The sequence below is a fragment of the Crotalus tigris genome, unplaced genomic scaffold, assembly GCF_016545835.1.
Source record: "Crotalus tigris isolate CLP2741 ecotype Arizona unplaced genomic scaffold, ASM1654583v1 scf7180000024345.2110221, whole genome shotgun sequence".
Lineage (NCBI taxonomy): Eukaryota > Metazoa > Chordata > Lepidosauria > Squamata > Viperidae > Crotalus > Crotalus tigris.
Window position 1 is genome coordinate 1,620,145 of NW_024100514.1, and position 27,682 is coordinate 1,647,826.

At 41.5% G+C, this 27,682-nt stretch overlaps 2 protein-coding genes across 4 annotated transcripts in view; one reads left to right on the forward strand and one right to left on the reverse strand.

Annotated features, from left to right (window-relative positions):
- On the forward strand, nt 1–18,518 carry PMEL (premelanosome protein). Its single transcript, XM_039326818.1, has 12 exons — nt 1–165; nt 5,517–5,645; nt 6,272–6,418; nt 6,521–6,658; nt 9,777–9,938; nt 10,345–10,764; nt 12,388–12,759; nt 14,329–14,490; nt 15,177–15,270; nt 15,710–15,912; nt 16,353–16,443; nt 17,460–18,518. The coding sequence occupies exons 1-12, from the start codon at nt 3–5 to the stop codon at nt 17,617–17,619; spliced, it is 2,241 nt and encodes a 746-aa protein (XP_039182752.1). The 5' UTR covers nt 1–2; the 3' UTR covers nt 17,620–18,518.
- Nucleotides 18,519–24,580: 6,062 nt separating this feature from the next.
- Nucleotides 24,581–27,682, reverse strand: part of DGKA (diacylglycerol kinase alpha) — an 86,758-nt gene continuing 83,656 nt past the window's right edge. For all 3 annotated transcript variants that reach the window (XM_039326779.1, XM_039326778.1, XM_039326780.1), the window contains exons 22-24: nt 27,318–27,438; nt 26,524–26,584; nt 24,581–25,262 (exon numbers count right to left, since the gene is read on the reverse strand). In XM_039326779.1, coding sequence (XP_039182713.1) covers nt 25,164–25,262; nt 26,524–26,584; nt 27,318–27,438 — 281 coding nt within the window. In that variant the 3' untranslated portion in view covers nt 24,581–25,163. The remainder of the gene's footprint in view (nt 25,263–26,523; nt 26,585–27,317; nt 27,439–27,682) is intronic.

Here is a 27,682-nt window from a genome sequence, read left to right on the forward strand (position 1 = left end):
ATATGCAAATGAGCTCCCTTTTTAAGAGCAGGAGGGTCTTCCTTGCCTTCTTTTGCCATCAACTGTTCAAGAGACTACAAAGAACTCAAGATCTGAAAATGTCACGGACCTGGTTCCTATGGGCTGCTATTTGGGCTCTCCTGGCTACTACCACAGCTCAGCGCAGTAAGTGGAACCCCATTTTCTCCTAGAGATCAGGTTTATTTCACCCACAGAAGTTTGCCCCACCGTAAATTATAATCTTGTGCGTCAGTATATTTCCAAATGTCAGACTGAGCTATACCTAGCTCTGCTGTCAGGTAGCCTCTATTAATTTCACCTATGCACAAGGTATGATCTTAATATTCTCTATGTTGGACTTGCTGTTCAGAAATATTCACAGCTCAAGAGACTTAACAGCTGTTTCTTTACTGTATTGTTATCAGCATTACAAGGTAAGTTCAGGTATCTTAGCACAGGAATCAAAGGAACACAAATCCTTACAGTAGAGTTAAGCCTTCAACTGTTATAAATAATAATGTTGAGGCATATAGGCACATTATTGAATAAAGAACCTCTCTTATTATGCATAGATGCCTTAAAACATTTTTGCACGCAGATGTCCGTTGTTTTTCAAACTTTCCTTTTTAACCAAAAATATTCTCAGAAAAATATGATTGTATAGGATATTAAATTAAAGAAGAAATATGATTTCTTTTATATAACATATGTTGCATGCACACACAATGCCTGTGCATCTACAGACCAAACTAGATTTGATTCCTTTCATAGGTGCTAATGTATGAATGGCAGTGGTAGATTTTGCAGAAGGAACAGTGAGCAAATACGACACATGCAGTGAGTGACAGTGAATGGAGAATTCAAATTGATTTCTTGGGACATAGATCTAACTTAGAAAACAGGTTTAATTTAGAGGGCAAGCTCGAAGGGGAGAAGCTATTGGCATCAAAAGAAAGACTAATTTGCTCTAGTTATAAATTTTGGATCAGTTCTAGAATATTCAGAATTCTTATAAAATGTTTTTGGGGAGTAATTCACCTCTATTCAGCTCATTACGGTGTGAGAAAAATAATGATGCTTCTTTGCCAGTCTAAAGCTGCCTTTGGAGCTTTGGTTTAATTTAATTATTATGTTACTACTCATTCATGCACACACACACACACACACACACAACTCTTGCAAAGCCAAACCTCGTGGTGATCTGGATTTTTCTCTAGGCAGACAAGACTCACTAATCCTCTTGCTGGTGTTTGCGGTTTGGGATATGGAATGTGTGTGCCTAATTTGCTAAAGACTAATAGTGGAAAGTCTCACCCTGTTCAGTCAGATCCAATTCTTAGTCACCCCGATTAGTGGGTGTGTGGGAGGACCTTCCATTTCAAATCTTAATAGCCTTTTAACGTCCAGCTACTGGTTGTAGTTGGTGTATCCTTTGTTCTTTGTGAGTTCTTTCTTTCCTCAGGGAAGTTTCCAGACATGAATCTTTCATAGCAACTTCACTAAGAATTGGCAGAAGCTAGTGGTTAGCGGACATGACTGAGGAGGAGGAGGAGGAAAAGGGCCACTATTTTGTATTATAACATCTATTTTAAATGCAGAAAATCCCAAATGCAGGTCATCCCAGGATATCCCCAAGTAAAGGGTAAAGGTTTTTAATTTTCTAAGTGGCTTACTGTTGCTGTCCTCAAGGTTTTTTTTTTTTTTGTCTTTCAAACCTAATTTTTAGCCCTAAAAATTACCGTTTCTTGGTGATCTTGCATCCAAGTACTACTTGGGTACAACCTTGGCTATTTCTCAAGGCTGAAGAAAGTCAAACAGATGCTGGTAACTGCTGAAACATCTTCAGAGAGATGGGCAAAAATTCTTCACAATGCTGGGGAGAATCTACCTTCCCCAACCTGATATTTTCCAGATCTGATAGGCCTCAACCCCAATAATTCCCAGCCAGAACTGAAGTACAGTCCTTCTCAGCAGGTAGGGAAGATCAGTGTAGACAGTGCGGAATGAAATGGCTGACTAGGTGTAAGGCAGCCTTTCATTTAATCTGGGATTGTTTTTGCAGCGTGTTCTCTCCATTGCTTCTCTTTTTACCTTGACTCGGGAGATCTGAAAGAAAAGTGGGCGTCTTGTTTTGTTTTTAAAGAGAAGTGTCTTGGAGCGGCCTGTGTAACTAATGGTAAAATCCTGGAAAACCAACCTATCTTCTCACGTTTAGCAAATGCTGTTTTTTCTTTTCTCATTCACATTTTCCTATGTACTTCCTCTGCTTCCCACAAGTAGCTTGGAACACCCTTCCCTAGGCTATCTCTCTCCACTACCAGTGATGTGGCTAAGCACTCAAGACTTTCTTTTATTCTGCTGTAGGTGCAGACAGCATGTGACAGATCAGCCCACCCCAGTGCTGGGGGGCTCATATCACATGGGTCTTGGCGGCCTCTATTCAAGCTCTTTCATGTGACTCTCAGCTGAGGCAGGCCTGTGTAGCCACTGTGTAATAAGGAAGGTTAGCCACTACAGGTCTAAAGCTTGCCTAACCCCACCTCTGTCCCCCTTCCTCCTTCCACTAGAGGCTGATTCATATAACCACAGGGGCAAGACCAGCTTCCTTTAGGTGATATGGGTGTGGCACTATACAGCTCTCAAGCCTTGGCTGCTGCTCCAGAAGACTTCTGAAAATTGCCTTCAAATTATAATATGTATTGTTATTTTTTATTTATTTATCAAATTCTAGTATCACCCATCTCACTCTCAGAGTTACAGAAGGAATCTATTTACATTTAGAAGATTTAAATGTATTAAAATTAATATCAGTTAAATATTGTTGTTATGGCCCACTGGACGACATTCCTGGGCCAAACTATTCAAAGACCAACTATAACTTCCTAGTTCTGAACTTCTGAAGGTTTGCCTGTGCTACCTTTGCTGCAATCATTCCTTCTGTGATGGTGTTATTTTTTTTAATAATATCTTTATTAAGTTTTAACATTATACATTAAAATACAAACTAACATAAAAGGGAATGGGAATGATAAAAAAATAAAATGACAAAAAAGTACTTCAAACTAATATAACAAAAGTGACCTCCAACTTTCTTTTAGTACAGAGGTATTAACAATACAACCACCTCTCTAAGTTTAAAGAAAAAAACCCCATATATTATACTCATAATCTACATACTAAAAGCCAGTAGTCATTAAATGTTCATCTCTTTAACTTCATCTAAAACAGTGGTTCTCAACCTTTTTAATGCCGCGACCCCCAATCGGCCGTAAGTCGAAGATTACCCAACCAGTCGTAAGTCGAGGACTACCCAACCGGTTGTAAGTCGAGGACTTTCCCTGCCCGGGAGTGCCACACATGCGTGGTGCCGCCCCCTGCGCCAGCTGAGGCGTAGCTGGCAAGCGGCAGAGATGGCGCAGGCCGACCACTGGCTGGGCTACCAGCTGGCCCAGCCCAAGGGAAGTAAAGCGCCCCCGGGCCCCACGCGCCCAGCAACCCTCCCTGCGCCCGCCGGCCTCCCACCTCCCACTCCTGGCCCTCTTTTACTTACATTTTTAGTAGTTGCTGAGCAGGGAGGGGTGGAAACTTCCAGACAGCTCGCCTTCACTGCAGACAACTTGCAGCACCGTTTGCAGAATGGGACTTTTGGCGGGCTCAGCAGGGCAGAGACAGCCTGGACAATTCCTATTGGCTTTTAAAAGCCAATAGAATTAGACTCTATTCAAGAGAGTCTATTCTATTGGCTTTCAAAAGCCAATAGAATAAAAGGGAGTAGCACAGCTAAGGAAAAGGGGGAAAAAATGATGGACTGCGTTGTTTGGTGACCCCTGTGAAATGGTCGTTCGACCCCAAATGAGGTCCCAACCCACAGGTTGAGAACCGCTGATCTAAAAGATAGTAAGTTATCAAATATAAATAACCTTATATTTAAAAAGCTGCAATATTTAGTCAAGTCCATTCTCATTGTAAGAATCCCAAGTCAAAAGCTGACTTTTCTCTTTATCCTATAAGAAATTTATCAAAGCCTCCAGGTTGCATGAAATTTAATTTATTGTCTCTGAGTAAATAATCAATTTCACTACCTCAGCTAGCTCCATAACCCCTCTATACCACTGTTCAAGATGAGACCCTTGGTCCTATTGTGTTACTTCGTGGTGCTATTTTATGTCACTTTTCTTCTTTAAGTAAAAAATATGGAAAACAGTAAAATAACCTGACAAATATTACCACTGAAGATTGGTCTGATGTGTCTTGCATAGTTCCTAAAATCCAGAGTGTAGCTTTCCAGAGAAGACTTTGCCCGGTTTGGGGAGAACTCAGCCTATCCAAATACTTTCACATCTGAACAGGCTCAGCATGACACATAGGGGTGGAGATGTCAAGATGCCAGAAAGGATTTAATCAATGTGCAGAAAACATCAGAACATCCCTTCGCTGTCCATCCAACTTAGAATTGCCTTTAATCAGTCTGTAAAATATGTTTTGTACAGCTATAATCCACTTATTTAAACATACAAGTTCATTTATTTATTCAGAAGCAGGTTTTGGCAGAATTAAGGTAACATATGGTTGCTATACATCCAGCAATAAAAGATAAAAGTGACTGGGGGTGATTTTTAGAGATACCATGGGCCTAACTTTATCTCTGATATATTAGAAACTATGAGATGGTAAAAAGACTAAAGCAGGAGTATTTCTGGGAAAGGAGGGCTGTCAAAAAAAAAAAATTGAAGAGGATATGTCGGGTACAAAGAATCAGGACCATGTGTTACGTTGCAGTTCAGAAGATTTATTGCTTAAGCCTATACACAAGAATTTAGTTAAAAGTTCAGTACTAAATTGGCACCAGAAAAAAGTTCAACGGAATTCAAGAAGGATTGGACTTAGATCAGTGATGGCGAACCTTTTAGAGACCGAGTGCCCAACTGCAACCCAAAACCCACTTATGCATCGTCGGGTGTCAGGTAGGGTGGCCCATTAGCTAGGTATGGCCCATTGGCTGGGCATGGCTGCGGTGGTAATGGCAGACTGGGTGGGACTAAAAAGTTCAATCAATTCCAACTTTGTAAGATCTTTTTTTTTCCGCGAGAAGTTGAAATTGACTGATTGATTGAACTTTTTTTTTTTTTTTTTGCACATGGCGGTGGAGGCCTAAAGCGAAAAGGTTTTATAAAACCCAGCTGAAGGCCTAGGACTGGGGCGACGGTGCGCATGCCCACAGAGAGGGCTCTGAGTGCCGCCTCTGGCACCCGTGCCATAGGTTCCCTACCACTGACTTAGACCGTTTGTGGGAACATAATGACTCTAGGCTGATGACTTGTTTAACTCTACCGCCTCCCCACCCAGCTTTGCCTGTTCTTCTACAGGACCATTGCAATTATGCAATTAAAGCTGTCTCCTTTTCTATATGCTACACATGGGGGGAGTACACACGTGTCTGCCCTCTGGACTTTTTTGACCACTACCCTTCCCCCCCAGTGAATGCCCCCAGGACTGAAGATTTTTTTTTCTTCTAGGGTTCAGTGGCCGGAACAACAGATGGGGACAAAACGGGAGCTGGAGATACTCTGCTTACAAGACTTGGAACTCCAGCCTTTACCCCCGATGGAGAGAAGGAGATCCCAGACAGGGAAATTGCTGGCGAGGTATGAGATAAGTTTGAAGCAAGTAGGCCTGGACATGAAGGGGAAACAATCAATTGAGGCTTCTAGGCCTCAGTGTTGGTGGTTAGGGTGACCATGGACTCTACTTGCAGTCATTCTTCGGAAAGACTGTCAAAGGATCATCTCTGTGGGGAAGCATCCTCTGCCTGGACTAAGTTCCACTTAACTATAAAGAACTCTTAGACAGCATCTTTGCATCTGGAAAGCAATCTGTCACTTGGTCACCCAGTCTCCTTATTGAGATGCACTCTGTCTTTCCTGCAGTTATCCTCTTCCTACCAAATTTGCTTCTGTGGGGTCCTTGAGAGCAAACCCCACTTCCTTCCAGCACTGATGATGTTGCCTGGTTGGGTAATTCAACATCTGCAAAAAAAAAAAAAAAACAACAACAACCAAGCTCAGAGAGCATCTAGGACTCCACAGTTCATCCCTGAGCTACAAATATTCTCTTCTATTGAAATGTCCTTCTGTTCTTTTTAAGTTGTTGCTGGCACACTTTTTTTCAATCCTGTGCCTTCTTTTATCCTCAATAGCAGAGATATGGAAGTGCAGTGCCAGCGGTGGCATAAGATCAGAAATTTTGGACAACTTTTTTTTATTCTTTCTAGGTGGCAATGTGACAGTTGATATCAGCAATGATGCCCCAACTTTAACAAGTGCCAAAATCACATTCAGGATTGCTTTGCACTTTCCCAGGAATCAAACTGTGCTGCCAGATGGACGTGTAGTATGGAGCCAGAACTGCATCATAAATGGTAAACCGCCAACATGGATATTCCTGCAGGAAAGCTGTGATTTCAACTGAGGTCTTGCTGACCATTTCTTTCTTCATTTTTTCATCCCATTCTCCTTTGCAGGCACCCGTATGAGAAAAGGGGATCCTGTTTTCCCAGACCAGGAGGATGATACTTCCGATTATGTGTTTCCTGATGGACATCCCTTCTCCCCAAACGATCGCCGGCCTGGCAAGTTTGTTTTTGTCTGGCAGACATGGGGTAAGTTGCTGCTTGGGCACTTGGCGGGAGGATCCCGTGCCTTTCAGTCATTTTCTTTTTCATTACAGGTAATCCTTGACTTACGACCACAATTGAGCTCAAAGTTTTTGTTGCTAAGCAAGACAGTTGTTAAGTGAGTTTTGCCCCATTTTATGACCTTGCTTGCCACATTTGTTAAGTGAGTCATTGCGGCTGTTAAGTTAGTAACACGTTAAGTAAATCTGGTTTCCTCATTGACTTTGCTTCTCAGAAAGTCGTAAAAAGCTATCACATGACCCTGGGACACCACAGCTATGATAAATATGAGTCAATTGCCAAGCATCTGAATTTTGATCATGTGACCATGAGGATGTTGCAACAGTCTTGTGAAAAACTGTCTTAGGCCACACTTTTCAGTGGTTTTGTAACTTTGAACAGTCACTAAGCCAACGGTTGTAAGTTGAGGACCTGTACTTCAGCCTAGCAACCTATACAGTGTCTGAATCCATACATTGTTCTAAACCATAAGGTGGTTTGTGTGTTACTCATTATAAATGCTTATTTATATTTCTTTAAAATATTTTTATACTGCTTGTTATGCTAATGATATTCAGGTGGGGAACATCAACAGAATACATGAGTAGATATAAAAGTTGGCAAATTAGAAAGAAAAATAAAATAGTGATTTATATTTAAGCACATAAAAGGTATGAACCCACCATCTTGAGTCTTCAAACAGTACCATTGTGAAATGGCATATGCCATAGAGACTGAACATGTTTCAGGACATGCATAAAATTGAAACAAAGCTGGCACATGATAAGGAGAAAGCGTTCCATAGCAGGAAAGGCCCTTTCTTAGTTGACATAAAAGAAAAATCCACATGTTGTGGCACAATCTTCACTGGGACTGGGCAGATTTAACTGTGAAGGTATGCCTTGTTGTGTTGGACAGCACATAAATAGATAGAGCTGCTGTAGAAAATGATTTCCTTTAAAATTTTCCTGAACACTTAAAAATAGTGTTTTACATTAAAAAAAAAGCATATAGAGAAAGATAACCTCCCTTTGAAGATTACTTCCAAATTACAGGTAGCCATGTTTAGTGACTGCCTCAGATAAGGACCATTCACAAATACAACAGTAATAAAAATGCATGTGAAATTGATTAAGGTCTTGTCAGTTTCAGGCAACAGCCTTGGAGCGTTGGAATCAACTTAATTAAGGTCACAGATGAGCTTGTTAATCTCCAGTTAGCACTTTTTAGGGAAGTGCTATTATATGGAGAAAAGCAGGTCAGGAAGAGATAGATTGTTTAAGCAACATCTCTCTCTGTCAGAGGGCAAAAGAAAAAAGAAAAAAAACAGGTTGCTATAGAAGAGAATTTTATCTGAATGAGAAGCAGCAACTAGTGACTTTTGCAGGATCTCTCTCTCTCTCTCTCTCTCTCTCTCTCTCTCTCTCTCTCTCTCTCTCTCTCTCACACACACACACACACACACACACACACACACACACACACAAATTCACTTAGTGACAATTTCACTTAATGACCGAGTTGTCAGAATCAATTGCCGTCACTAAATGACCATCTGTATTTGCATGATTTAGTTTTGAGATACGAGTTTTATTACATAATTAGTATGATTAAGATTGTTTCTTTTCTGGAAAGCTTGTAGATGAAGATGATGGATGGATGGATGGATGGATGGATGGATGGATGGATGGATGGATGGATGGATAGATAGATAGATAGATAGATAGATAGATAGACTGACAGACACATACTGTAGATATATAACTTTTAGAGGCTAATACAAAAATAATGTCCTGCTAAAGTACTGCTTATTTATACAGCACTTGGAAACACAAGATCTCTGCTAGAAACCATATTTAATAAGCTGCCTAATCTATACTGTTAAGTATCTTACTCTATTATTTTACATTTCTATTTTATTTGTTGACGTTCTTATATTCCTGCATAGTCCTGAACTGAAAAGGGGACTCATTATTACCATTATTACCAAGCTTTAACTAACTTCCCCAGGCTTCTCAAACAAAACAGGGACCTCGGAGTCCTAGTGGACAATCACCTAAATATGAGCCAGCAGTGTGCTGCAGCTGCCAAAAAGGCCAACACAGTGCTAGGCTGCATTAACAGAGAGATAGAATCAAGATCACATGGAGTATTAATACCACTCTACAATGCCTTGGTAAGGCCACACTTGGAATACTGCATCCAGTTTTGGTCACCGCGATGTAAAAAAGATGTTGAGACTCTAGAAAGAGTACAGAGAAGAGCAACAAAGATGATTAGGGGACTGGAGGCTAAAACATATAAGGAACGGTTGCTAGAATTGGGTATGTCTAGTTCAGTGGTTCTCAACCTGTGGGTCGGGACCCCATTTAGGGTCGAATGACCATTTCACGGGGGTCACCAAACAAGGCTATCTGCCATTTTTTCCCCCTTTTCTTTGGCCACGCCCCTGGTACCCGGTGATGTATAAGTGGTTGGAGGTCACCACAATATGGGGAACTGTATTATGGGGTCGCGGCATTAGAAAGGTTGAGAACCACTGGTCTAGTTTAACGAAGAGAAGGACAAGGGGGGACATGATAGCAGTATTCCAATATCTCAGGGGCTGCCATAAAGAAGAGGGAATCAAGCTATTTTCCAAAGCACCTGAAGGCAGGACAAGAAGCAATGGGTGGAAACTAATCAAGGAGAGAAGCAACCTAGAACTAAGGAGAAACTTCCTGACAGTGAGAACAATTAATCAGTGGAACAACCTGCCTCCAGAAGCAGTAAATGCTCCAACACTGGAAGTTTTTAAGAAGAGACTGGACAGCCATTTGTCCGAAATGGTGTAGGGTTTCCTGCCTGAACAGGGGGTTGGACTAGATGACCTCCAAGGTCCCTTCCAACTTCATCATCATCATCATTATTATTATTATTACTATTAAACGATGGCCAACAGACCTGCAGAGAACTGTGGGAGCAGCCACATCTGGAAAGCATTCACTTCTGAGCTAAATTGCACCAGGAGGAAGGACAGTTTGCCTCTCAACTTAGGAAGTGGCATGATAGGCCTGCTATCTTCATCGCTGGCATTTCTCCCATATTCTTTTTCTTCCTACAGGGCGATACTGGCAAGTGGTAGGTGGTCCCACCTCCTCATTGACTATTGAAACAGCTAATGTAGCTTTGGGCTCCTATACCATGAATGTGGCAGTCTATCATTACCGGGGACGTGAGAAATTCATCCCTATTGGTGGTACTTCCTCACAGTTCAGCATCACAGGTAAACATTAATGGTGGACACGGCTGGGGACAGTGCTTGATAAATCTGGGGATTTTGTGACATTATCTCCTGCCTTCTGCACTTAGCCATCCAAAAGATATCCAAAGGTCCCATAATAAAAGCTAGAAAGGCTAGGTTGCCTTGTACACTCATTCCAGCTATCTTTTGGTTAACAAAAAGAAGCTGCTGGACTGATAAGAAGACAGTTAGTTGTGGAATAGCCAAATTGGATTCCTGAGAGGAATGGAGCAAATTTGTTTCAGAAAAGCTTCCACACTAATGATGTTACCTTGTTTGGGAATGAAATGTCTGCAAGAAAACAACTAAGCTCGGAGAGCACCAAGGACCCCACAAGCTACTCATTCTCTACAAATTAAGCTTGTTGATTTTCTGTTTCCTTTCACAGACCAGATCCCGTTCCAAGTGAACATTGCACAACTTCTTGATACCGATGGGACAGATAACCGTTTTGTGCGAAACCGAGCCATCTCCTTTGCTGTGCAGCTCCATGATCCTAGTCAATACCTCCATGAGGCTGACATCTCCTACTCCTGGGATTTTGGTGACCAAAGCGGGACCCTGATTTCTCGGGAAACCATGGTCACTCACACCTACCTTTCTGCTGGTACCTTCAGCCCTCGTGTGGTGGTTCAGGCTGCCATTCCTGTGGCCTCATGTGGAGGCAGTACTTCAGAAGACCCATTCGTCATGCCCACAACCCTCAGGCCCACCACCACTCTGAGTGGAACAACTGTTCAAGCTTCCAGTGTGTTTTCCACCATAAATAGCATTACTGGGGCAAGCACTGAAGAGGATCTGACTTCTGGTAAATATTCATCTGCTTAGCTGATTTTAGCCAGCATCCCATCTGTTGTCAGATACTGTATTTCAAACTCAGGTTCTCTATCAAGATTACATGTACTTTTCAAATAAATAGGGATTACAGGTAAGGAGTTGGCATAATTTATTTTGTATCTAGAATGAATGTTCATATCCAGGGTAGAAGTGTTGATAATTAAGAGCTTTTAAGAGGAAGTGGAACAACATTGTACTATAGCAGTAGAAAATTGAACAGTGTTTTCCAACCTCTTCTAGAAAAAAACAGGATGCAAAGGGGGCCTCAGCTGATTACCTAAAAGACAATTGTCCATCTTTTCTAATCTTTAAAACCATTAAGGACCTTTTTTCTCTCACTCTCATTTCACACTGGGTGATGAGTCCACAACAAGAATGCACAGTAGCTGAATGAATCCTCAACAATCTTTCCCAATCAGTTGTCCTGGAAATGAATTAGTCTACAATTCCCACCACTTTCAACTTTAGTGATCTTGAGAGTTGAGGGTGATAAGGAATTGTAGTTGTAAACTTGTAGTCTGGAGGATGCAGACGTTGAGGGATGCTTGCTTGTTTGCTTGCTTATTTGTTTGTTGTTTACCTGCCCATCTCACTATCAAATGACTCTGGGCAGGTTATAATGTCCTAAACAGAAGAATAAAACATAGAAGATTGAAATTGTTAAAAAAAAAGTTGGGCATTAACAGTATACACATTAACAACAAACAGGATAAAAAGGACCAATAGGTAAATGGGGTGGAGGTGGGATTCCTTAGAATCCTTTCCAAGGGCAGCTGAGATTTAGAGAAGCTTCTTAAAGTAAATAAGAAAACCTGGAAATACAAAATTTTCCTGAGGTAAAAAAGAGTTTATTCCGCTCCTAGATTTTTTCCAAATTTGGATAATTTCTCACTTTGATCACACTAGAACACTATTCAAGCATTTTCATAACAAGAATGTCAAGAAGGCCTTAAGTGTTTATGTGAGGGGTATCCAACCTTGGCAACTTTAAGACCTGTGGACTTCAACTCCCAGAATTCCACAGACAGCCATATTTAGTTGAAGTCCACAAGTCTTAGGGTTGCCAAGATTGGACACCCTGGTCTATATTTTGGTTTTAAATTTTGAATCCACAAAACTGCTTCTGGATTTTTCTGGAGTATATATTTTCCCAGGCAAAAACTATCCTTGATATTTCATATTCTGGGTGGCACACATATTCCTTAGCAGCCTACCTGTATTGGACTCCCTTGAGGCTGCATAAATCAAAGCCTGACAGATCTTGAGAACATCTATTTGGGAAAGGTGATTCCAGGTTCATGAAACAATCCTATTGCCAAACTTATTCCATCAACAACCAGCCTATGCTAAACTGAAAGGGGAAAAGGAAAAGGGAAGAGAAGTGAAGTGAAGTGAAAGGGAAGATTTATATAAAATTATAAAATGCAGAAATTCATGCCAGCCCTTAATGGAACATGTTATGAATTATAGCAGCAGAATTGGATTTTCTAGTAGGATCTTTAGTAGGTTGTCTATAGAAATTAAGTTCAGTACCTTTCCTGTGTAATCTCTCATTCTCTCTTTCTTCTATTCCACCCATATTTTGCATCTTTAGTCCCAGCTTCTGCGACTTCAGTCCTTTCCACTGTATCGTCAGCAGTAACTGAAGGGGCAACGTCTGTAGCCACAGTTCCTGCCACAAATGTAAGTGCTGGGCCTGAAGGAGCGGATTTAGCGGCTGCTTCTGTGGAACCTGCAGTTGTTGCATCATCCGAGGCAACTGAAGATAGCGCAGACACTGAGGCTATAACCATTGCCGTGTCTGCGTCTCTCCCAAATACCATGGCATTGGCATCTACTGCAGCAACTGAATCTCTACCAGGGTCTGTGGCTCCAGGTTCTTCATCTACAATAGTACCTGAGAATGACCCAGGAACAGCGGAACCAACTGTTTTGTCCCCCATTGCATCTACAACTATCTTTTCAGGTATTCAACATTTTTTAAATCACAGCCAGTGTCTCTGGCAGCAGATAGGCCTAGCAGGAGATTCCTTGTGCTTCTGAGAATAGTCTGCTACTTTGGGCTGTGCTTTCTATCTTTATCTGCATGTGAAGGGAAGAGTTACAGAATGGCCAGAGAATCCCAGTTGTGGCTCATCGTAGGAAGTTTTAGAAGCCAAGAATGGAAAACTGTTTGTAGGGAAAGTACGGTGGGCAAATGATCTAAATCAATTGGGTGAATGGTAAACCATATGAAGCCTCTACAAAGTTTCCTTTGGTCGATTAAAAATGTAATTTTAGGACAATTCCAGAGCAGAGATGAGCCCCTCTAAATACTGCTTGGAGTATCTCTTGCTTGCTGGCCATGCTAGATAAAGCTACTAGGAGTCAGAAACATTTGAAGGGCATGAAGTTTTCAACAGTCCTTTCAACAGTTCCAAGAAGGCTCCACACCCATTTGCACCACTCAGGTGACCCTGAAGACACAGATAAGCCTCCAGGTAGCACTAAGGACTTGCTAAAAGAATGCAAATGAACAGCTGTCTGCAAGGAATATAAATCCTTTCATTCCCCACCACCCAGTCAGAGCTGAAGAAGCTTCTTGGATGAGAAGCGAAACGTCTTCAAAGAAAAACAAGGAAGTCGCTTAATGAAAAAGCATCTTTGGGATAACTATGACCTGGATGACTGAAAATCTCCATAGATATTTAATGGGAAGAAGGAATGACCTTGAGGAACAAAAAGAAGAGTCACTACCAAAACAATGGTCGGATAAAAGAAAATTGAGTCCAGGCCAGAATTATAATCTGAGAAAGCATTTCAACAAGACTCTCCCAGGTTCTCCCAAAGATTAAAGGGAGGGAGGGAAGAAGCACTTTCAAACTTCCAGCATTCTGTTTCTTTTAACTTTATAATAAAAGAAGTATTAGCCTGCATGACTTTACTTTCCTAGTCTGGACTATTTTGAAGGGCTGACGACACAGTAGTATTTCTTCTCTTGACTGTCCTATTATTGCCTTCCCCAACTTGTCCCCATCTAATGCTAGGACTGCACATTCAGTTTCTTTAAACTGTAATACCTTTGAAAGAATCATGTTTCATCAGAATGGCAAAACTTGTCATAACACAAGGACCACCACTTGCATATCTATCTGTGACATTATGAATACACACACAGATAGGCAAAAGGCACAGAAAACTATTTCATGATTCCACCCACCTTATGCCTTAGCAACACTTACCTATTCTAATCAGTTATTGTATTCCTATTACTTATCCTAAACAGGAGTAGGCAACCTAGTCGCTTCTAGATATTTAATTTCAATTGCCATCAGCCCTGGGCAAGAACCAATGGGAAGGGCTATCAGAAGCTGTGGCCCAAAACATCTGGAAAGCACTAGTTTATTTAATTTCTGAGGCAGTCCATTAAATTTATGGCTATCCCTTCCAGCAAGTACTATTTTTAAGATGGAGACAATCTGAAGCTATGGGGGAATAAAAATGAGCCTTTATCCATGAATGTCGTAATATATTTCCAGCATTTTCTCCCCAATAGATACCTCTGAAGACACAGCAGCCATCAATCCAGTGGATTCAGTTATGCCTGCCACAGGAACAGTTGCAGGAGATGCGGTCCAGCTTCTGGTGAAACGTCAGGCACCCACTGGATGCCTCCTCTATCGTTATGGAACCTTTGCCACTAATCTGGACATCATCCGTAAGTCTAGGGAATGATGGGTAACAGGAACCATTGAACACCCATACCAGTTAGGCCAGAGGCTGTTGGGCAGCATTAGGCAAGGAGGATGGATCTAAACTACGTGCAAAGCCATCTACCTTTAGAAGATGACAGAATAATGTGATTGCCATAAGACAGCCTTCCCCAACCCAAACTTTGCCACGTATTTTTAAAGTTCCAAGCTAGCAGAGAATTGTGGTCAGAGCACAATTAGAAGATAGATTAGGTAAGACTAACATCACATGTCTGGGGCTAAAAGTTATACAAGATGTCCTTTGAAAATTAAATTGTCCATTTCACATTCTGTTTTCCATATCTGAAAGCATGTCTATTTTATGGTGTCTTTGGTGCTGTCTGAGCTTGGTTGTTTGCTTTTGCACTGCTGATGTTACTTTGCTGGGTAATAAAACACCTGCAAGCAAATAACCAAGTTCAGAGAACACCATGGACTCCACAGTTCAACCCTGAGCTAACCAATAGTCTCTTCTATTGTATCCATGTCCTTTTTACCTGAAAAACTAAACATTTTCTTCCAGTTAACTTTGGGGTATAGAAGCCAGGTTTAAAAGGCCTCCACATACTATACAGGAATAACTCACAGAGTGAGGGGGAAAATATGGGACATCTATGCTGCATAAACGTTTCTGTGTTCTCTTTTATTGCAGAGGGCATCGAGAGTGTGGAAATTGTGCAGGTAATGCCGCTGACGCCCGCTATTGCTGAGAATGCAGTAGATCTTACTGTGACATGCCAGGGAAGGTAGGTTTCATAGGTTTAAAAAAATAATAAGTCTGATATCAGATCCCACTTTCTTAAAGTAGTTGAAGCATGTGGGATCATGGAGCAAAAAGAAAGGATATTGCAGGGGTCTTCAAACTTGGCTCTTTTATGACTTGTGGACTTCAACTCCCAGAATTCCTCAGCCAGGCATGCTAGCTGAGGAATTCTGGGAGTTGAAGTCCACAAGTCATAAAAGGGCAAGTTTGAAGACCCCTGGGATATTGGATATTGAGCAACTGGAGCTGTGAAACAAGCCCCTCAGAATGGTGGGTGTTTGGAAATATTTTTGAACAACAATATTTGAATAGCAGAGCAATCATGTGGAAACCTTGCCAAGGGGAGTGTCCATATGTATGATTTTGGGAAGGGAACTGGCCTTTTTCTGATGGATGGACTAATAGCCTTGTTTCACTTATAGCCTCCCTGAAGAAGTCTGCACAACTATCTCAGATCCTGATTGTGTGATAGTCCAAGAGAGTATATGCAACCCTGTTCAGCCAAGCCCAGACTGCCAGTTTGTTTTGCGCCAGGCCTTCAACCAATCTGGCCTCTATTGCGTCAACATCTCACTGGCTGATGCCAACACCTTAGCTGTTGCCAGCACCCAAGTCAGCATCCAGAGTAAGGCCCACTATACTATGGTGACCTAAGTCTTCTGTAGGACAACGTTCCTTCTGTTTCTTTTTATATTATCAGCAGTTTATTGCAATCTCTCTTTCAAGTATGCCGACCACCAGAGGCTAAATATAATGGCTGGATTTATACATCTTCTAAGCCATAGTTAACAACCACAATGACTATGTTGACATACATCTAAGCTAAAAACAAATAAATTGTGTGATGGTTTTACACGTGTGTCAACCTAACCAATTTCTTCCTCTTTTTTGCTCTTTGTGAAGTATAGTAAAGTTGAGGTAGAGTTGTTTACAATAAAGCTTGTCTATTTTTCCATTAGAAATATAGGTCTATTCTAAAGGAATGGTTTGCCCATATTTCTAAAGGAACAGCACACAATCCTTATTATAAACACCACTAAATATGAATTCCTCTGTCTCTTATAGCAGAAAGAAATCAAGCTTCAGCCCAAATTACATTTGTAGTTGGAATGCTGCTGGTTATTGCTGCCGTGGGAGCCGCTATCTATACCTATCGGTGAGTCTACTCCCATTCATATTTTGGTTGTTCAACATTAGCCAGGAGTGAATACAATATATATATATATATAATACTAATTTAGGAGCTACAGTAGCTACTAACATCTGACTGAAGATGGGACAGTCTGACATTTCCCAACCAAGCGCAACAGCTGCGGGTTAAATCTTAGCCTAATGTTCATATTCTGCTTTGGCTAGGAGATGATGCAAGGGGATCTGTGCTTTTGCTGCTCACCCACAAAAATCAAGTCCTTATGGCATCTGGGATGGATCTGAAATAGCAAGGTGATTAATCTTTGGAGCATGTTAAGTTACTTCATCAGAACAGAGAAAAGAGTGTCTGGCTGGACGTTGACCGATAGTGATTCTCCAAGATTGCAAGCAAAGGTTTGCCCTGTAGTTACAATCCTTGAAGTAGGCATGCCACAGATGCATTCTGCTCTAAGTACAGACTTCTTCCTTCTATTAAGTTCTCCATTATGTACATGTATGCTGACATTTAGGGAGATGACAGCAGAGATGGAGCAGCTTTACTAGGGTAAAATCAGAGTAACGCGGGCAATTGAAAAGTGTGATATCTTGCCTAAACACATAGCAAAGGGGTTAATTTGATCTGTGATGCTTCTGCAAACAAATCTTCCTCCCCAGAATTTCATTAATTGCTCTCATTGGCTGTCTTCTGTTGGTTCATTGGCTTTTCTTTTCAGGGCTTCTTATATTATCTTGCAACTTGTTCCTTAGGCCTTTTGTACACTATGCCTCTTATAAACTAACCACGCTGAATGGGCAGTTCACTCTTGTCATTTTATTTATGGCAGGCATTTTGCAGAGCCCACCCAGTGGAGGTCTTTATCTCTCATAGGGCCGTTGAACAGCTCGTCTCTTTTGCCAGACAAAGAATGTTAACGAGTTCTTATTCAAAAGAGCAAGCAGAGTAAGGAACATGGAGATGCTTTTGGTGCTCTCAAACTTCAGTGTGCTCAAGATTGTTACTAATGTCTTCCTTGGTTACAGGCATTTGAGACACATCCCTCTACGGGCCATGATGTCTGCTGGTGCTTCTCCAAGGAACTGGTTTCCTGACCGCACAGCTGTACGCCTCTTCCTTGGCCAGGCATTTGGCCGGCGGGCCAGTGGGGAAAGCAGCCCCTTGCTCAGTGGCAACGTCATCTAAGTGGAAGTCAACAAGTCTTGCAAACTAAAAACTGAATGCATTGAGCCATTACTGAAAAAGGAAATCATGCCTCTTATATTTCCCTTAAGTTGATACTTTTCTGATACCAGCTGAGTAAACAGCCAGTTTGAGATGCCATCTCAGTACCTGCCTAGGTGGGGAGATACAGACAGCACTGAAGTGTAGTTGTTTTTAGAGCACCACAATCACATTGAGTTTGTGCCATGATGTTCCTAGGAGAACAAAATGGTAGTCAAGAGAGCTGTTCATTTGGCTTTCTTCCCATGACTTATTTCTTTGGGTCAAGGAAGAAATCAGCAATGTAGTTTTGGGACAGTTAAGTTTTAAATTAACTCCCTATAGTTGACCGTGACTTCTAATAAAGGATAAGAGGGTTAACCCTGTTGATCAATTTCTCGTACTGACAGCACATTCTAAAGCAGCCCCTCAAAAATGGGGCTGACCCCATTTTATTTTCTATGCCCCATAACTAGATGGGGGAATGAATCGTGGCAAGAAAGATACAAGAGAGATAGTATTGTATCGACTTTGTCTGCAGTGGCATGAGCCCCAGTCAGCCACTGCAGACTTATTTTCCCAAATAATAATAATAAGGAAAAAAAGAACCAGCATTCTACCTTGTTTAAAACGGTTCACAGCTGCTTCCAAGACATCCCTAGTAGTTCATTGCTGTTATGCATAAGCATTTCCCAGGGAAGAAGCACATTAACTTCAACCCATTTCATGCAAACCCAGAGAGAACCAACAAGATGCAGGCTGGTTTCATTTAAGTCAATGGAGCATAACTATTGTTTTAAATTTTGTCTGTCCATCTTTTCTTTAAAAAACACAGTATCTCCTTTATACACCATGAATAAATATATCAAAAGTTTGATGGACTATTTCTCAGTGTGATGTTTGTCTGTGCAATGTGAGCCACTTAGGTGGGGAACAGCAGTCAAATTGTGAATCCCATTTGCTAGATGGACAGTCTAGAATTTGGTTCTACCGTGTTTCCCTGAAAATATGACCGGGTCTTATTTTTTATTTTTTTGTCTCCAAAAGAGGCACCAGGTCTTATTTTCAGGGTAGGCCTTACCTCACCTCCAGCACCGACAGCTCCACTTAGCTGTTCCACTTCTTTTGAGGCCAAAGTTCTGCAGCTGCATTCGGGCCTGCATTTTGCAGTCAGGCCTTTCCAGAAGGCCTAAGCAGCCGAGTACCAAGCTATGGATTCAAACCATAGCTTAGTGCACAGCTGCTGAGGTCTTGTAGAACCGAGCTGTGGATTGAATACATAGCTCTGTTCTTGGTTGCACAGGCCTTCCAGAAAGCCCTGTGATTGAGAAATGCAGGCCTGGGCTGCAGGGTAAGTGGGTGTGGGGCAGATGGGGCAGCTCCACACCCCCACCCCAGCTTGATTTTTAGGTGCTTGCCTCACCCCAAACCTAGGGCTTATTTTTGGGATAGGACTTATATTAGGGCCACCCCAAAAAGTCAAGCTAGGGATTATTGTTAATATAGGCCTTACTTTCAGGGAAACACGGGTAGAAACTAATCAACACAAACAGACCACCTCATAAGAAAATGGATTTCCAGCTGCCTCGTTGACACTGCGTGTGAGCAAGATACCAGAGCTCAAACTGGGTACTAATGGCTCCAGAGGACAGAAAGAGGAGGAGAGAGAAAGCACAGAAGAAATCTTGGGCAATTCTGGAGGTAGAAATGGGGAATGAGGGTGGCTGCATCTCACAAAACAAATTCTGCAAAAAATTTTTCCAAAAAGAGGTGCTAGGTTCTAGAACAGGATAAGGGACAGGCTGATATAAAGCGAGCACGAGTATCTGCATCCATTTTATATTCTTCAGAGAATACAGTCAGAGAATAAACTTCAGAGATTCTTTTGAAATTGGATGCCTGGGAAGAGAATGATATGAGGCAAATCAAAGTGGACAAAGGAATCCACAATTTATAAGAAAAATAATTCTCAAGCCAGGCCATGGTCTAGAGCAGTGATGGCGAAACTATGACACATATATCAAAGGTGACATGCCATGTTTTATATGACTTGCCAAGTTCATCAATATCTGACACTGATGAACATTCTCAAAAGCATGCCCCATTCTCACACAGTTTTGGGGGAACACTGGACCATGTGGCACCCACCTTTCCCCAAGGTTCGCAACCCTTGAAGAATGGCACACAGTGGCCTTTTTGAGTGGCAGTGGTGGTGGAACCTGGCTGAAATTGAGGCCCAGGCCTCAACTTCAGGCCCACCCTGAGCTGCCACCAAGTGTCTCTGCTCAGGGTGGCTTAAGGAGGAGGAGTAACAAATTCTGAAATTGGAGGAAGGGGCTTTGCAATTAAAATGATATGCTTGACTTGTAATGTAAGACTTGTTTACTAAGACTGAAATCTAAAGCTGGTCTTGCCTTTTCTAAGTACAGATGGACATCCATATGAGCAGCTACAAGCCATTTGGGAACAATAACCACCAAAAACAGATTAAACATGTTGCTATAGTAATATAAAGACTTTCTGCATGGCCCTATAACAAAATCTTTGGGGAAAACAAAAACTGGCATGGCTGTGCAACGAGGCTACTCATCCTGATCCTTTCTTCATTATATTTATATCATTATCAGCAAAAGTAAGATTGGAGTTTATCAAGTTTCTCTTATTTGTATTTGAGGGTGAGATAAGGCAAATGTGCAAAGGCTGGAAATCACTCCATTTCCGTTTCAGTTGATAAAAAGTTCTAATCGTGAAGATTTTGGAATGATCAGGGATGATCGTTTGTCCCATTTGAGCCTATTATTGTAAGGCAGTTTTGGTTCCTTCCTTTTTGTTTCTGAAAAACTCCCAAAGGAGTTTGAAAATGAGTGAAAAATATTACTGCTCTACTTTAAGAATGTGGTACCAGAAAATAAGCCCACTGCATGATGTTATAAGCCAGTAAAATAAATTATCTCCCCATTCTTATTTCATACTGCATTAATCTGGCTGTCTGCAAAAATCCTACAAGTCATTAATGTGAAAGGTTGAAAAGTCAGCCAAGCCCTTTTCCCCTGAAAAACCCTGTGGTGTGGTTACAGGGAGGGTGAGGCTAGTGTTTCCACAAACTGACCAACAATCCACCAATAATCCCCTGAGAACCAAAGCATCTCAAAAAATAATTTAGCTTCACGGCACTTTCATTTTATAGCCAAGGTAGAAATAACTCATCACAGCAACATCTACTGAAAAATATATTGTTTGAATTGCTAGGTGTGGAACGAATTCTTCAGCAGTGCAGACTATGTTTACGGTTGCCCATTTTTTGGCCACAACTCCCATTTTTGGTATACAAATTCTTCCATTTGCTAATTAACCTTTCCTCCCATCAGGCATCCTTGACTTGTGATCATTGATCAAGCTGGTTACAGGGTGTGAAAGCAGTAGTCTAACACATTCAGATGGCCCCAGGCTCATGAGGGATTCTAATCACACTTGACCATATAAAGTATTCAGTTCAATAGTTCCAAGATTTTGTGAGGGCCAAGTCCCAACTGGACTAAAACAGTTATAATACTGTATTACTGTGCTGCTCTAGGCTGCATTAACAGAGGGATAGAATCAAGATCATGTGAAGTGTTAATACTACTTTACAATGCCTTGGTAAAAGCACACAGAATACTGCATTTAGTTTTGGTCACAATATAAGAAAGATGTTGAGATTCTAGAAAGAGTACAGAGAAGAGCAACAAAGATGATTAGGGACTGGAGGCTAAAACATATGAAGAGAGGCTGCAGAAATTGGGTATGCCTAGTCTAATGAAAAGAAGGACTGGGATGGCATAATAGTAGTCTTAAAATATCTAAGGGGCTGCCACAAAGAAGAATGGGTCAACTATTTTCCAAAGCACCTGAAGGCAGGACAAGAAACATGGATGGAAACCAATCAAGGAGAGAAACAACCTAGAACTAAGGAGAAATTTCCACTGAACATCTAATCAGTGGAACAACTTGCCTCCAGAAGTTATGGTTGCTCCAACATGGGAGGTTTTTAAAAAGAGACTGGACAATCATTTGTCTGAAATGGTATAGGGTTTCCTGCCTGAGCAGGGGGTTGGACTGCAAGACCTCCAAGATCCCTTCCAATTGTTATTCTGTTACTATCACCAAGTCCGAAGAAAGGTTGTGTAAGACTAAATGCAGAGCACTGAAGGGAGACCATGCTGGTACCACCAACTGTTTTGTTCTTTCTAGTGTTGGAGACAGTTAGATCTCTTGTTCTCCTTCAAGCACCCTCATGCCGTACTGTACTATAATTTGAATACAGTAGAGGGTGCAAGTGCTCAGATTCATTCCTTATTTCATAACAACACAGAGGCATCATTAAGTCCAATAAAATCTAAGAAAATATCTGTAAATGCTGACTCTTTTAAGCAGCCTTGTTTTGCTCAGCAGGCCATAAAATATTCTGTTTGATGTATTTTATTTTCCAATGTTTTTGTTTCCATGTTCCCTTCGTTTTCCTAGTTCAAGCTGCTAAGTTGAGAGCTGTGTTTGATATTGCTTTTAAAACGCATGGAAATAACATATCAAGTTTCCTCATTATCAGTAATGAACAGTAGCTATATTGTGCTTTTTCTATGGGAGCCCTTGACATCTCCCTCTTATTTCCATTTTAATCTCAGAACTCTCAGTGTAGCTCCTGGCTGAATGGGGATGTGAACTGGGTCTCCCCAGTTACACCCTGCTATTCTAACCAGGTTAGGGTTGTGCAAGACTTGGGAACATGCAAGAGCACAAACATAGGATTCATTTGCAGCTCATGAAAAGGGGCAACCATAGATATCAGCATATTGTATCTCTGTGACAAACATCTGTGGTTTAAAATGGATTTTCCCACACGGTATAGACACCAACTCTATTGTTTCATTCCATGAGTCACTAAACAAAAAAATGGCAGTGCCAGATTCCTTCTCTGTTTGAACATGATGCCACTGCGACAAATGTACAAAATTAGATGCAATAAATGGAAAGCTGCACTTTTATTGTGCTAAAAGTGGAAATATGGAAAGGCCTTAATTCTTTAAACATGCTGTGCTCATTGCTTTTGGTATCCTTAGGTGTGGCATCTCCCAAGATACTACCTGAAATCCTATTTCCCATCCCAGGCCAAAACTATAGTCTCTTTCTTTATTGCACAGCCCTCCAGCAGTGGAAGTTTTACTGAAGAAATTGTGAGGGACAGAATGGTTCATACATCACCCAGCTGCGGTTTATTGACTGAGCCACATTGGCTGGGTTCACACTAAGTTATAAACCAGTGTTTACAAAGCACAATGGCTGGACACAGTTACAAATAAAACTACACTGATGTCTTAGAACAAGATTAACCCAGCCTCCTCTGAATTCATGGAAAATAAATGCTCTACTCTTTGCTTTCAACAGTTGGTCCCTAAAGCTTGTCCCTCCAAAATATAGATCTGGGGCCGTGGTGGGGAACCTATGGCACGGGTGCCAGAGGCGGCACTCAGAGCCCTCTCTGTGGGCACGCGTGCCGTCACCCCAGTCCTAGGCCTTCAGCTGGGTTTTATAAAATCTTTTCGCTTTAGGCCTCCGCCGCCATGTGCAAAAAAAAAAAGTTCAATCAGTCAATCAATTTCAACTTCAAAAAAAGATCTCGCAAAGTTGGAATTGATTGATTAAACTTTTTAGTCCCACCCAGTGTGCCGTTACCATCGAAGACACGCCCACCCAGTGGGCCACACGCCCACCCAGCACCCAATGATACATAAGTGGGTTTTGGGTTGCAGTTTGGGCACTCGGTCTCTAAAAGGTTTGCCATCACCGATCTGGGGCATTATGGGGATAAAACTAGCAAAAGGTGAGGATGATTTCAGAGGGAAGGGATTAAGTTCTTCTACTCTTTTTCTATTGCACTGTGTTTTACTTTTTATGGGTGCCTTGCAACAGAAAAAGATGTTGGGCCTTTATACAACACAATTGCATTGGAGTGCTGTGTGCCAAGAAATTTCATTTGAGGAAGAATGTTAGGCATCTTCTGTTGATTTTTCAGGGTACGTTCCAAAAAGAGAGCATAATCCTAGTGCCACAAAGGAATAAACAATATGCTATACCAAAATAAAATAGCAGCCTTCTGACTTTCATAAGATTAATTGTGAAAAACATTATTGACTATTGTCCGGGGGCCCCTAATTTTACTGAACAAGTTTTCACACACTTAGTACTAAAAACTATCCCAATCCTTGACAGATAGAATTTGAAATGACTAAATCAAACATCAAACCTGCAACAGTGAAAATCTATAATGCTCGCTTTTGCCCTGTTTATTATTCCTGTGTAATGTAATCTTACATTACCTTCTTGCACAGCATAGTGAAGGAAAGTGGGAAAAGCAGCAAATCCATGCCGACAGCTTTACGAATCCAATTAAGGCTTCTATTGTGAGCAGATATACCAGCAAATATGCACGTCCCCAATTTTTGATCCTCTGTACAACTGTAACACATTGCATGTACGTTTCATGCTTCTGTGCATATTCTGCTGCACAATTGCAAGAAGTTACAAAGCCAGTGTGCACAGAACTTTGGAGAGGAGAGGGGAATCCTGTGGCCCTCCAGATGTTGATGTACACATCATTCACCACTGGCTGTGTTGACTGGGTGTCAACGTTCATGACTTCTAAAGAGCTGCTCCTGCCCTAGTATTTAATGCCCACATGGCGATGCCTGACTGAGATTGTGCTCCCACAATAGCAGGTAAAATGAGCCAAAGGTGAGATTCCATTTCTTTACTGTTTTGTGGGTCAGAAATCTTGTAACATGCTTCATTTCATTTTCTACAAGCTTTGACCAAAAGGCAGATAACTTTTTAAAAACTGGGACACCCACCATCTAACAGCTAACTTCTGCTTATCGCCAAGAAAACTGATTACAGTGGGAAAAACATATCCAAGCTCAGCCCTTTATTACCACGTTGAAGCTCTTCTGAGAAAACTGTACAGGAAAGGACTTGGCATGGAATCATAATAAATTAAAAAAAGAGGAAAGGAAGAGGAGGGGGAAGGAAAGAACAGCTGGTGCCACCATTGTCTTTCAGTAGTTACAGCAAGTGCAAAAAGCAAAATCTACAAGGAACAGAATTTGAACGGCAAGAGGTAGCCGTCTACAGAGGCTTTTTAGTGGGCAACAAAGGAAGAATTTGGCATCCACACATTAAAAGGGAGACTAGCATACGCAGGAAACCTGAGGGCAACACCCAATCACAGGGTGCTGCAAAACCTAACAGGCAGAGAGCCCAAGTTCTCCTGCTCCAAACTAGGAAATGGGCAAGAATGATGTATGTTGCAAAAGCTAAGAATTCGGATCTTGCTTTCCAAGTACTAGATAGAAATTTGGCTTCTTCTAATTTGCTATGGAGAGTGGTGACAGAACAGGGCTCTCCTTGTGGCACAAAGCAGAATACCCCAACAGAGTACCCAAAGTTGCATTTTGGTGAAAGCAGCTGCTCCCATAAAGGAACAGAAGCCCCATTTAGGTCTCTTGGGGTCCCTTTTTCAGGCCAAAAAAGCTGGAGGAACGAGGAGGGGGTGCCATGAGCATTGGAGCTTGGTTCTTGTGAGTTATTCTGATCTGAAAGAAAGAGCAAAATGTGTCAAGACTTTACGGCAGGACTCAGGCCTTTCCTCCACCTTCCCATCCAACACCCCATATCACAGCTTTTGGATGATTAGAGCAGACCAACCACTGTCTGATTGCATCTCCTCTTCAACAAACTAAAACACAGATAGGTCTCCTCATGGTCATTATAAGTTAACATAGACTCGATCGCACTCCATCGGGCCGTCAAGATAGAGCTTCCAACCCAGCTAGTTGATCTTTAAGGCCCTAATCTAAGTCCAGGTGTTTTCAAGGATCACTTGCAGCCTGCTTGAAGTGATATTTTGGCCTTGAGTGGACAAGAATGGGCCTGCTGCAAATCTTGGACAACTATTTAATTAGTAATGTGGCTTGTTTCAGTTAGCTAGGAGTGGCAATTTGAAAACAACCTACCAGCTTTTCTGGTGGATGTCACTTCTTGGGTATTTATTTCTGGGACATTTAAAAAAAAAAAGTCCTAAAAAAATCTGCAATGACCCAGCTGGAGTTGGAACTACCCTCTATTTTTTTTTAAACTGAAAACTAAAAAATATATATATGCAGAAATCCTGATAAAGGGAAAAGGTTTTAATCGTATTCCACTGCATTAATTATACTATATCCTGATAAACATCACTGTTGGAAATAATCATTTATTCCTCATTGTCCAGATGCTCTCTGATCAGCTGTGTTGTAAGAAAAGGGTGGTGGAAACGTTTTTTTTATTACACAAAGAGCAGCCAATGATTATTTGAAACTTGAGGTTTGCCTTCGCACAACATGAACTGACTTAACTTTTAAGATTACTCTTACAAACTTCTTATTGACCACCCAAGAGATAGACTGAGCATTTCTCAGTGGCTCTCTTTTATAACATTTCCTCTCAGAAGGCAAATGGCTGGCCCTATTTATAGGTGCTTTCAAGACTGTTTTAAAAACTCATCTGTTTTGGATAGCTTTTAACTGTTACTCATTGAAATTATTTTTTATTTGAAACAGTGTAGGTTACATATATTTTCATGAAATGTCTGCCTTAGTGGATTAGCTTAAAGTAATAAAGCCCTTTCATTAACTGTTCTTAGCAATTTTCATATTCCAGCAACTTATGTATTGCAAGTTTCAGATTTTACCAGAATGCACCAGCTATGCACTTGAGCTGGTTATGAAGCCTTCTATAATAAGGAGCTCTATGGCCTCACCAAAACAGGTCTTCATACCCAATAAAACACAGAATATGACCTTAGGAGGTGCTTACTGTGCACGGTGGTTGCATCCATGGCTCTCCATCTATCTGCATGGGAAGATGCTTGAAAGTTCTGCAAAAAAGACGTGAGAAAAACAGGCAGTTGGCATGATGATGATGAATATTCAGATTTTGTAGAGATCCTCATGCAATTATCCAAAGAACAAATACTGAAGATGGAGTATCTTAGTAATAATTTCCTGCCTTCATCTGTCTATACTGCAGCTAGCATCATCACACCTTCATATCACATATTATCACAGCGATTATCAGGTGCAAGAAACCAGATCCACATGTGTAGATTTCACTAACTACTTTATTGTATTCTGCCTATAATACAGGAATCTTCCCAGACTGCTTGCCTTCTCTTGGGAATAAACAGATGAAGCCCCATGGACTGGGCAGGGGCTCAGCCCTAGGTCTCTTGTAACTGCACAATTCAAGGCTAATCCCCACTTGAGCTCTCCCCACCAGCCTGCCTAGGCATTTCCCAGCAGCAATCTTTATGGTCAGTATTCTTAATCTCATATGTCAGATGTGGAGTTGGGATGAGGCTCAGGGATAATGGCTGCCTAAGAACACTCACTGAGTCATTCTACATAATGGTAATGATTCAACTCAGCCTAAGAAGGGTGTCAATTACCATTAACAGACATTCACTCTTAAGGTTCACAGAGGCATCTTTATTATTTCACATGTACCAAGCCATGTATATGCCCCCTTGGGAAAGTTGAAGGAAAGGCTGTCAGAGTTCCAAACAGCAACTACAAGACAATACACACCTTTTGACTTGACAGCCCACCTACCTCAGGGTGATCTCAGAGCACTTAGCCAGCCGCGTGCCTGCATTCTTCAAACCTGTGTAGATCTGTCCCATTTCAAATACACCCTCCAGGCCCACCACCTCCATCCGTCGATCACTCAGATCTGGATAGAGAATTGGAAGGAGAAAAGCCAAAGATAAGAAAAGTCACCCTGTCACCTCAAGTCCTCACAACGTTTCAGAAAGGGCAGCACAGTATTAATCTATCTTGGCCTCTTAGGAGTTGTGTGCCTTTCTTCATTCACCCTCTCAAGCCATGCCTGCCTTTCTCTGTCATACTTACTACAATGTAAATAGCCCAATCTACAAGGCTTCAAACTTTGTACTATCTACCCACTCTTCTGTCTC